Below are 11,286 nucleotides of genomic sequence, written 5' to 3' on the forward strand. Positions count from 1 at the left end.
CACCTGGGTGGCTCAGTCGGTGGAGCGTCCAACTTCGGCTCAGGTCATGATTTCGCGGTTTGTGGGTTTGACCCCCGCGTCGGGCTCTGTGCTGACAGCTCGGAGCCTGGACCCTGCTTCGGATTCTGTGTCTCCTTCTCTCTCGGTCCCTCCCCCCGCCTTGTGCTCTCTATCAAAAATAAAATGTAAAATAAATAGTTTTTAAAAATTAGGATGGTGGCTACCCATGAGGCAGAGGATGGTTACTGTTGTGTTAACCTTATATCCGCAATCACAAAAGGAATCAGTGGTTTAAACTAGTGCTTTACTGAATCAAAAAATATATAGGTAATAATTCTAACTGTAGCTAATAAGTATTGAGCAATTATTATGGCAGGCATGAGTGTTTTCTATCTATTTTGCTGAATCTTCTCAATTCTAGGAGCTAGATGTCATTATTAACCCCACTGACAGATGGGGAAGCAAACCTTGAGCAAACCTCAAGATCATGACCTGAGCCAAAGTCAGATGCTTTGCCGACTGAGCCACCCAGGCGCCCCCAAATGGTTGTTTTCTGAAGCCACTCCTCTTAATTGCTCTCTACCGAGATCTCCATTGGTTTGGACAACGCCCTTACACACAGGAGTTTTTGAAGTTCTGATACAAATAAAGTCAGCTCCCCGGGGCAGAACCGTGGAGCTCCTTGTCCTTCCCTGCCTGTTTTTCCCCAGAGCAGAACCCATGAACCACTGCACCCAAGCTGGGAGCCAGACCTACTTTTCCTGGAGTGACCGTGCTCTACAAGTGAGAACTAGGAGGTGGCAGCCCCTGGTCGTCTCAGCTTGCTCCCACGGGTGGGGAACCCCCACCCTATGGGCCAACCGCGGTGGGGGCCATCAAGGTCCAAGTATTCCCAGCTTGCCACCGCCTGGACTAAGCTTCCACCTTGCAAGAGGGCCCGTGTGGGAAGTCTTGTCTGCTGCACCTGCTTGAAACGAGATTTTGCCACATAGGACCGGAGAGGAGGATGAGAAAGGCCAGCAGCCTGCCCTTCCCAGGATGAAGCTGTGGCCCCAGACTAGGAGCTGGAGGGTAAGGATGCCCCCACTTGCTCAGAACGGTGCACCCCAGCTTAAACATCTATAACACAGAACCGAGGATGGGGAGTGGATGCGTTTGTTTTGGTTTTTTTGTTTTTTTTTTTGACACCAAATACATGTCACTTTTCTACACCATTTCTCCAAATTTCCAACACCAACTGGGGTGGCCGATGGCTCAAGTCATTTCTGACACCACCTACTCAGTGCAGACCCCATAGGTCAAGGGCTCAATCCCATGAAACTGTGCCCCTTCAGATGCCAGCCACCAATGGGGTACCTCGCCTACCCATACTTCTGCCCAGCTGACTACAAATTCCGGAGTTCCCAAGACCCCTGTCCTCAGGTTTGATAATTCATAGAACAACTTACAGAACTCAGAAAAGCACTTTACTTACTGTTTTATTATCAAGGATACAACTCGGGTACAACCAAATGGGAGATGCATGGGGCAGGGGGTGGCCCAGAACGTCCCTGCCTCCTCCAGGCATACCACCTGATTGGTTAAATCCTTGGCCCCTGGTGATCTCAATATCCACCCCCTCTCTCCTCCCCAGAGGTTTGGGGCAGGAGTGGGTTCTGGGAAAGTTCCAACCCTCTATGTGCTTGGTCTTTCTGGTGACTAGCCCCCCATCCTGAGGTTGTCCTTCATTAGCATAAACTCAGGCACAGCAAGAGATTTGTTATGAATAACAAAAGATACTGTCTCATTTAGGAAATTTGGAGGGTTTTAGGTCCTCTGCCAGAAACCAGGGGCAAAGAACAAATACATATTTTTTCTTAAACCTCAGCAGTGGGGCGTCAGGGTGACTGTTGGTTGAGCATCGACTCTTGATTTCTGCTCAGGTGGTGATTTCACAGCGGGATTCAAGCCCCATGTCGGACTCTGCACTGTGCGGAGCCTACTTGGGATTCTCTCTCCCACTCTGCCCCTCCCCCACCCACATGCTCTGTCTCTCTCTCTCTCTCTCTCTCTGTCTCAAAATAAAGTAACACAACTCCAGCAGATAAGGGGGTGGGTCACTGCTCAAATACCACCCTCATTCTTGCAGGGATTTAGTAGATTCTCCTGAATGTTTCTCTATTCACTGTATGCCTTTGGAACAATTAACAGACACTTTGGGGCAGATGGAGCATTTCCACTGAGCCTTGTGGAACACGGAGCCAGTCTCTGAACAGGGTCATCCTGAGATCCCAGCATGGTCTCAGAGGCCTCAGGAGAGAGGTTCCTTGGCCTGGGAGCCAGGTGACTGTCTTCTCGTTCTGGGGGACTCTGGGGAAGTCCCCCTCTCTGATTGGCACAGTGAGGCAAGGCAGTGGTTTCTAGGGCTCACCCACTGTAACATTTCCACCCAGGGTGCCTCTGTCGGTGCTTGGCCTCGGAGGGGGAGGCTGGTTGCTAGTGCCCAACCTTGCCAGGAAGAGGGCAGGGTCCCTTTAAGATCTGCCTCACTCCCTGAGTTTGTTGCTATGTATGGGACCAACTTCCTTAGCAACCACCCGGCTTCTTAAAGGGGCCCTGGGGCAGTGGTTGCCACCAGCCATGGCTCCCAAAAAGAAGGCAACTAAGGGGACCAAGGAGCCCGAGGTCAAGAAGAAGAAAGGTGGCAAGAAGGATGCCAGCATGGCCAGCAAGCCTGTGGAAACGCCTTTAGGCGAGGAGATGCGAGAATTCTACCACATCCAGATCCGAGACCTGGAGGACAGGCTGGCCCGGTGGGTAGGCAGTCAGGGTGGTCCTGTTGGGTCAGAAGCCCTGCTCAGAGCTGACTGCTGTGCAGGCTCGCTCCGGGGGTCCGAGGCCTGTGTTCTGGCCTCTAGACTCCAGCCTCAGTTTCCTCCTAAGTAACACCGAGAGGCTTCACAATTTGACTTCACCCATCTCAGCTCCCAGAGTCCTGGGGCCCTAATGCTAAACTGGCAACCCTGCCCCAGGCAAGCACCGCTCGTGCCTGCCTCACTCCTGCACCATGGGATCACGTGCTTTATAAAAGGACAGACTTCAATCGGTGGGATGAACTGAAAATGGCAGCCCCCTGGCAGGTGGGTAGAATACATGTCCTTCCTCCCACCACCTCTCCCACTCCCATGACGCCTGCGCTACGATTCCCTGCACTGTGTACACCACTGACATACCCACCTGCTGAGCCCAGGTGTTTTTTCACGCTGGGCCTCAGTTTCCCCAAATGTAAAGGAGGGTTGTCTCCCCAGGGCTGCATGACATAGATGGAACTGTGTGTGGGAAGGGTCTGTACCTCTTCTGAGACATGCTCGCTTGCTTATTTTTCTTATTTTAAAACTACTTTCTTCCTAGTTATGATGCACTAGCCCAGTCTCAGGGTGACCCTTAAAAGACAAACCCCTTTCTAAAAAAAAAAAAAAAAAAAAAAAAAAATTAAAAAAGGGGCGCCTGGGTGGCGCAGTCGGTTAAGCGTCCGACTTCAGCCAGGTCACGATCTCGCGGTCCGTGAGTTCGAGCCCCGCGTCGGGCTCTGGGCTGACGGCTCAGAGCCTGGAGCCTGTTTCCGATTCTGTGTCTCCCTCTCTCTCTGCCCCTCCCCCGTTCATGCTCTGTCTCTCTCTGTCCCAAAAATAAATAAATGTTAAAAATAAATAAATAAATAAAAGACAAACCCCTTTCTAATAAATAAATAAATAAATAAATAAATAAATAAATAACCAACCAACCCCTTTCATGACTGTCAGGATGCACTAGCCCAGTCTCAGGGTGACCCTTAAAAGACAAACCCCTTTCTAATAAATAAATAAATAAATAAATAACCCCTTTCATGACCGTCAGGCAGTTCTTCCTCAGATGCTGCAGATACTCACGGCCAACGTTGAGTCCCACAGGTGGGTCCTGTGCTGGCGCTTCACTGTGTCCTTCAAACAGTCCCAGGAGAGAGGTCCTGACCATCCCCATTGTACAGGCAGAGGGACTGAGGCTCAGAGAGGGAAGTCACTCCCAGGAAGAGGAGGTGCCAGGATGGGAGCCCTGGCCCTCCTGACCTCCCTGTGCCAAACTGCTCCCTCCTCCACAAAGCAAGTCATTCGGCTCTGCACTCCCCAATGCTCTGTAAGCAGCAGCCCTTCAGAAGATGTTGGTTGAATAGGGGCACCTGGGTGGCTATCAGTTGAGCGTCCGACTTCAGCTCAGGTCATGATCCCACAGTTCGTGACTTTGAACCCCAATCCGGCTTGCTGCTGGCAGCCCGTCAGTGCAGAGCCCACTTCAGATCCTCTGTCCCCCTCTCTCTGCCCCTCCCCGACTTGTGCTCTCCCAAAAATAAATATTAAAACAAAGATGTTGAATAAATAATGAAGTAAAGCAGCTTTCCAAACAACTTCTACAAATTATTTCACTGGAAACCAGTAAATCATTTATATAATACTCTCTAAAAATTCACGTTTCCCTCAAGCTGAGAAACCAGATGGAATGCATTTGGGAAAAATGCATTTGGAAGACAGTTGTCAAGTGCTTACTGTTTGCCGAGTCCCTTTGTCAGACCCCAAGAATACAGAAGTCAGAGGTCTGCCAAGTGGATATGACCTCGGGTCTTGACTAAACAAGGGCCCACTTAACAGGAGGGCACCAAAAAGAGGGTCACAATGGGGCTTAGGTTCAAGAAGGTTCCACTGAGGAGGCCCACCAGGGTTCACCGGGCAGACGAGGGTAAGGAAGACAGCAGGTGCAAAGGTTTCGGATCGCAAAGCATGGACGCGTTAGGGAGGGTGCAAAGCTGGCCAACTGCAACAGTAAACATTGTGGTTAAGAACCCTGACTTTGGGATCAGACTGATTTGGGTTCAAATTCTGATTTCACCACTTACTGACTAGGAGTTTCTTCAACCCTCTGAGCCTACATTTCCTCATCTGCAAAATGGGCATAATTATCATAGTACCCACTTCCTCACAGATTCAATGAATACACACCAGGTACCTACTATGTACCATGCACTGTCCTAGGTGTTGGGGACACAGCTGTGAGTGTAACAAAGGCTCTGGCCTGGTGGAGCTTACATTCTGGTGATGTAATGGATGTACAGCATTGAGCACAGGCATTGGCTACGGTCCTAAGTGCAGATCAGGGGGCACAGTGGGAGATGAGGCTGGATTCCCAGTGAGGAACCTCGAATGCCCCCCTATGGGAAGACCCAGGGGAGCAGGCCCAGCTGCGTGGAGGCCTGGCTTGCTCACTCTCTAGACCTCTGCCCTGCACCCCCCTCAGGTACCAGCGGAAGTGGGATGAACTAGCCGTGCAGGAGAAGCTGTTCCGCCAGGAGTTTGAGCAGCTGGCCAACAACAAGAAGGAGATCGTGGCCTTCCTCAAGCGCACACTCAACCAGAAGGTAGATGAGATCACTGAACTCAACGAGCAGCTGCAAAGCCTGCAGCTGGCCAAGGAGGTAGAAAAGGACGCCTTTGAGGCACAGCTAGCCCAGGTGCGCCATGAGTTCCAGGAGACCAAGGACCAGCTCACCACGGAGAACATCATCCTTGGTGAGGAGGGGACTGGCAGGCGAGTCTGGGGCACACACCACGGGGGCAGGGAACCCAACGCTCTTGCTCTTCGGGCTCTAATCCCAGCTCTACCATTTACTCTGTGGCCTTAGGCAAGCACTTCTCCTAGACCTTCAGGTTTCTCAGCTGGGAAATGGGGATGATACGTCTACCTTGAGTAACAGCAGCTATTTGCTGCTTCCCACACATTACCTTCCGTAATTGTCCCAGCCATCGTCCGAGGCAGGAAATACTATCAATCCCCGCCCCATCTGTAGGTGAGGAAGCACTTCAAGGAGTTGAAGTGTCTTGCCCAAGGTCACCCAGCTGGCATTTTTTTTTTTTTGGTTTTTGGTTATTGGTTTTTTTTGAGGCTTAAGGACAGCAGTAGTGCCTGGCCCAGAGAAGTTGTTCAAGTTCAATGGCTGTTGTCACTGTCACTTTCCAGAAAATAGAGGTCAAGGGAGGCGTTTCCAAAGAGGCGAAACGTGAATGAGGCTTCATAAGATTAGTGGTGGGGAAGAGACGGTGTTTCAGATGAAGACAATGAATAAGGGCAGGACGGAGCACAGCATCTCGTAGGGACAGGGGTCTGGCCTTACTGGATTGAGAAGCACAGGGAGGGCAGGAGGACTTGGAGGAAGGGGGGAGGGAGGGGCATCGCGCAAGGCCATCGCTGCCCTCCCAAGGCGGCCCCTCACCGGGCCCGTGCCCTGCGGTGGGGCAGGGGGGAAGCTGGCGGCTTTGGAAGAGTTCCGGCTGCAGAAAGAGGAGCTCACAGAGAAGTTCACGACACTGGAAGACCAGCTACGGAAGCAGGAGAGTGACTACAAGGACTACGTGTACAACCTCGAGAAGAAGTCTGTGCTGGACAAGGACAGGTGGGCAGGTTGGGTGCTGAGGCCACGCCAAGCTCAGGCCTCTGAGCCTCAGCTTCAAACTGGGGGGACTGCACTAGCTCAGGGACTCCCCATCCTGCTGCTCCTCAGAATCCTGGCTGGTGATGTTAGAAGGGGTGGAAAAAATAGATAAGCTCCCAGCTCTAGCCCTCACATGGGACTGGAAATCCTTGGACTTCCTCTTGCCACTTTTCATGACTTAAGTTACATTTGTTTAATAGGGAATAATACATTGATATGGATCAAAATGCCAAAGGGTCTACAGGGGCTCTACCTGGAACCCTGCCCCTTTTGGGAGATAGAGCATAGAGGCGGCCCTAAGCGCTCTGGGGAACCCCACACGGGAGGGCAATGCCTGTGCCCACTCCGCCTGATAACCCCTCGTTCCCACCCATGACTAGACTGAGGAAGGAGATCATCCAGCGCGTGAACCTGGTGGCCACTGAGTACCGAAAGGTGGCCACTAGCCAGATGTGGGACACGACAAAGCGGGCCATCGTGGAGAACAACACGGTCACCCTGCAGCTGTCCAAGATATCCCGGCAAGGCGCACAGCTGCTACAGGAGAACGAGCAGCTAAAGGGCACCCGAGACGAGCTGTGCAAACAGCTGGATCTATTGGAGAACGCCCAGAAGGTCATGGCCAGGCATAGCAGAGGCCACCGTAAGGTGTGCCTGCCAGGACCTTGTCACAGGGCATTTGGTGCATAAAGCAGGCGGGAACCCTAGGGGTGCTGCTTCAGGGCAAACACAGCCCGGCAGGGTTGGGTCCCGGGCTGGAGCCAACTCATGAGGGAGGCAGCAGCAACGGGACAGGGTCCTTTGTGGGGGGTCCTGGGTGCTGGGCGCACCTCTGGTTTTCATTTATTTGGTCGAAAGCCCCCATAACTTGTTGAAGCGGGACCTGCCCCGGGCCACTGGGGGCTCTGCCCAGAGATGGTGCTGGGCCCCCAGTGCCTTGGCTGGCCTCTCTGTACAAGGGGGTGAGCTCTGGGGGAGTCTGGAGCTGGGGGAGGGGGGGCAGGCTGAGGGCCCACAGAGGGGCCAGGGTATGGCCACCTGCCCGCACCCGCAGATCATCCTCATGCTGACCGAGAAGTGCCGCGAGCAGCAGCAGGGCACAGTGGAGGCCGAGCAGCTGCGCCTCCAGCTGAGCCAACTGGAGCAGGGCCTCCGGCAGCTGCAGCAGGACACACAGACGCTGAGGTGCGCCCTGCGGAGGGGCGCGCGGCGGGAGCGAGGGGGGCCGAGCTTGAGGCCATCCCCTTTGGGCCACCTGACTCCGGCCGGTGACTTCCCCTTTCCCAAGGGGCATCGAGGCCTGGGGCTGGATGAGGGCTCCTGGGGGCTAGAGAGAAACCGCCGAGTGCAGGGAGGTGGCTGACTCGTCCTGGTCCTGGGCCCAGGAGTCAGAGAGACCAGCTGAACCTGCAGCTGGAGAGGCAGCAGGCTGAGGCACAACAGCTACAGCGGGAGCTGACTGAAGAGCAGAAGGTTCGGGCAAATCTGGAGGCAGCCCTGGCCCAGGCCACCTTCATCCTACAGGACGTTCTACAGGTGACAGAAAGTGGGTGAAAGGGGCGGGGGGAGTGAGCCAACATCAGACACTGCTTGGAGATAACCGGAGAAGGCTGGGCCAGGGCCAGAGCCCCCCCAACACCCACCCCGCTGCCTTTCCCCCCGAGAGACTCCTGGCAAGTCCTTTCCCGATTTCTGTACTTCAGAGATCCCTTGAAGGTCTCCAAGTTGCTGGAGTCCCTCTCTGAGGCCCTGGAAGGGCTTGTGCCTCAGGCTTCTCATTTGAAGAATGGGTATCCCACCACAGCCAGGGTAAACTTGGAGAAAAGGGGCTCTGGGGTGTTTCCCAGAGGTGGGTGTCGGGGTCACTATGAGCCTGATCTCCGCGGGCCCATCCCCACCCTCGACCGGCAGATGCAACCTGATGAGGAGGACAGCGACTCTGATGTCGTGTTCCAGCTGCAGCTCAAGGAGATGCTGCACCAAGTGCTGGCCGTGCTCAGCTCAGCCGTGGTCCTCAGCCCCCGGCTGGCTGTGTATCTCAATCAGGAGAGCCAGGCCCACAGCCCACCCAAGGGCAGGTGAGTGAGTGACCCTGTATGACCTCAGAAGCAGCTGTGGAATTTGTTTGTCCAAGGGCTGTTCTCAGCTGACCCTGGGCCACAACCCTGGCTTCCCAAAGCCTCTCTGAACCTCAGCGTCCTCAACTAGGAAACGCAGGTGGTGATGCCAGTCCTCTCTCCACAGCCAACCTGGCACCCAGCCACCCAAGATGGGGTCTCTGCGTCAGCCGCCATCCAGCATCACACCCTACCAGCCAGGGGACCTGGGCCTGGTGCCTCGACGGGCCCACATCCCACCTAACCCCGAGGACCTGAGGCTGCTCTCACACACCACCCGTGTGGGAACCTTCCGGGTGCACAGCAGCCCTGAGGTAAGCGTGCCAGGGCCCCAGGCATGGCAAGATGGCAGCCAGCCCTGGGTACAGATCATGTAGCTCTGCCACACTGCAGCCGCATGGAGCCCTCTAAGCCTCCATCTCCCCATCTGTAAAATGGGCCAAAGAAAAGGGTGGCAAGGCCTCACTGTGGGCTAAGGCACGCCCACGCATCACCTGGGAGGGGGGCTTGCTAGACCCTGTCGGCCCCTCCTCCGCTGGCAGGGGAAGCGTGGGAATCCCCTGAGGAGGCCTCAGCTTCCATGCCGCATCTTTAATTTTACAGATTCACACCTCTGGTTCTCCGAAAAGGTTCAAAAAGTTTAGTCTTCCTGAAGTTTCTCTACTTTCCAAGTAAAACACAGAGAGAAGACCAATCCCCATCCCAGAAGTGGACCATTGTGGCCATAGTCCCCTCTCTTTAATCTATAGGTGGCCTGGGGCAGCCCAGAGAAGAGGTCTATAAAAAGTGGATACCACAGGTTGGCACGGCACCTCTGTGAACCTGGCTGATGTGTGGGCATGGTGGTTAGGGAGGCAGGAATTCACTGAGGTCAGGGCCTAACGAGGGCCGCTGGCTTCGTTCCCGGATGTGGTCCAGGAGCATGTCGGTGGCTCGCTCCAGCAACAGAGGCAGCAGTTCCTGCTCAGCGGCGGAGAAAGAGCCCAGCACATGGGCCTGCACTGTATCAGGGTGGGCGGGGCGCCCGATGCCTATCCGCAGCCTCGGCATTGCCTGTGGGGGAGCCAGAGGGGGACCCAGGGAGTTTTGATGCCCGGTGCGGGAGGCCCCCATGTTGGCCCACCACACCCAGGGCAGGGCAAAGGGGCAGACTCACATGGGAGTTGAGACAGCTAATGCAGGAACGGACTCCGTTGTGGCCCCTTCAAGGGATATGGGAGGGACAATTAGTGCTTCCCTGGGTCAGCACCCTTCACCCCTCCCAGCCCAGGCTGGGGTCAGAGCACCCCTCTTCCCTGCAGAGACTGGGATCGGCACTCCTACCCCCACTCCAACTGGGAGGCTGTCCTCCCTAGCCCACCTTGACCTGCTCAGGGCCTCACCTGGCGCTTCCCCCCAGCTTCAGAGCCACTTTCCCCAGGGGCTTGTCCAGCTCATCATGCACCAGGTAGACCTCCTCAGCAGTCAGCCCAAACAGCTCCGCTTGGCACAGGGAAATGGTGGCCCCGGTTACTGCCCATCTGCCCAGAGGGCGTTGTCCCGACTCACGGCTCTCGTGAGGAGGGGCCGCAATTGACCCCATTTCACATATAAAGAAACTGAGATTCCCTTAAGTACCCGAGGCCAGAGGCAGCAATTGCAGCTCAACAGGCACCTGGAGGTGAAGAGATCTACCGCCGCCCCAGAACCCCTTCTCTGGCCCCTACGCCCTCCCGGCCGGCCCATCTCTGGTGCCCTTGACTCACCGGCCCGGGCCACGCTGCGCCCGCTGGCGTTCATGAGCCGCCGGGGCCGAAGCAGGACCAGCTGGGCATCCTCGAGCGAGGCCACGGCGAGGTCGGCCGCGCAGCGCCGGTCGCGCGCCCAGGTGTCCGCCACACCCAGACGCCGCGCCAGGTGCCCCAGCACCGCCAAGCCCACGCTGTGCCGCGTGCCGGGCAGTCCAGGGTTCCCCAGACCGGCCACCTGCGGGCGGCACCGGGGAAACTGAGGTGCGACATCTCTCGCGACCCTCTGGCTTACAGCGCCCCCTGGGACCCAAACCCGAGAAAGGGAAACGGAAGGCAGGGTAGAGTGAGGAAGGGAGGCCAGAAACCCCGGAGACGCCAGAAGGCTGAGTGCCCCGGGAGCTGAGTGGGCAGAGCGCCTGGAGCAGGAGCAGAGTTCCTGGAAGCTTAAGCCCGTCAGAATACTGGCCCCATTTTCTAGATAAGATAACCGAGACAAGGAATTTGGGGGATGGTGTCTGGAGACAACGGCAGAACAGGAGCTAGCTAGGGCCCAGGAGCCCCTACGCCGCCGCGCCCCCGCCCCCGACGCCACTCACCAGCCACCGCTTCCCCGCGGGCCGGGGTTCCAGTGTGAGCACGCTCATGGCGCGACTCAACCACAGCGTAGTTCGCCGGCAGCCGTCTGGCCGCATGTCGCCCCCTTTCACGGTGTAGGCCCCGCGCCCTGACGTCAGTCAGGACTCGACCAATCGCAGTGGCCATCCGTCCCCAGCGTCCAATCCCCGGGCGGGCCACGGGCCGCCATGCTCCTAAGGAGCGGAAGTAGCGGGGCGGCGGCTGAGACCGAGCCTCCACTCATTCCGCGGCGCCGCGTCACAGTGTTCCTGTGGGGTTTCTTGTGGACTTGCGGAACCCTTGCGTGACCTCCGGATTGGGAGGAGGG

General features: G+C 56.1%; 2 protein-coding genes across 3 annotated transcripts; one reads left to right on the forward strand and one right to left on the reverse strand.

Moving 5' to 3' along the window:
• Window positions 1-2,469: 2,469 nt before the first annotated feature.
• Window positions 2,470-9,424, forward strand: CFAP157 (cilia and flagella associated protein 157). The gene is made up of 9 exons (XM_086684105.1): window positions 2,470-2,792; window positions 5,305-5,576; window positions 6,304-6,457; window positions 6,877-7,144; window positions 7,551-7,681; window positions 7,882-8,032; window positions 8,408-8,574; window positions 8,741-8,927; window positions 9,217-9,424. The coding sequence occupies exons 1-9, from the start codon at window positions 2,551-2,553 to the stop codon at window positions 9,286-9,288; spliced, it is 1,644 nt and encodes a 547-aa protein (XP_086540231.1). The 5' UTR covers window positions 2,470-2,550; the 3' UTR covers window positions 9,289-9,424.
• On the reverse strand, window positions 9,239-11,270 carry PTRH1 (peptidyl-tRNA hydrolase 1 homolog). Of its 2 annotated transcripts, none has more exons than XM_086684109.1 (5): window positions 10,940-11,270; window positions 10,359-10,578; window positions 9,996-10,211; window positions 9,770-9,815; window positions 9,239-9,666 (listed from the first exon to the last, which is right to left on the reverse strand). In XM_086684109.1, the coding sequence occupies exons 1-5, from the start codon at window positions 11,103-11,105 to the stop codon at window positions 9,460-9,462; spliced, it is 855 nt and encodes a 284-aa protein (XP_086540235.1). In that variant the 5' UTR covers window positions 11,106-11,270; the 3' UTR covers window positions 9,239-9,459. The 2 variants fall into 2 exon arrangements, with proteins under 2 accessions (XP_086540235.1, XP_025769660.1); XM_025913875.2 differs by having other exon boundaries at window positions 9,996-10,095; window positions 10,940-11,200.
• Between the last annotated feature and the right edge of the window lie 16 nt (window positions 11,271-11,286).

Source organism: Puma concolor, chromosome D4, assembly GCF_028749965.1.
Source record: "Puma concolor isolate L17-30 chromosome D4, mPumCon1.1.hap2, whole genome shotgun sequence".
Taxonomy (NCBI): domain Eukaryota; kingdom Metazoa; phylum Chordata; class Mammalia; order Carnivora; family Felidae; genus Puma; species Puma concolor.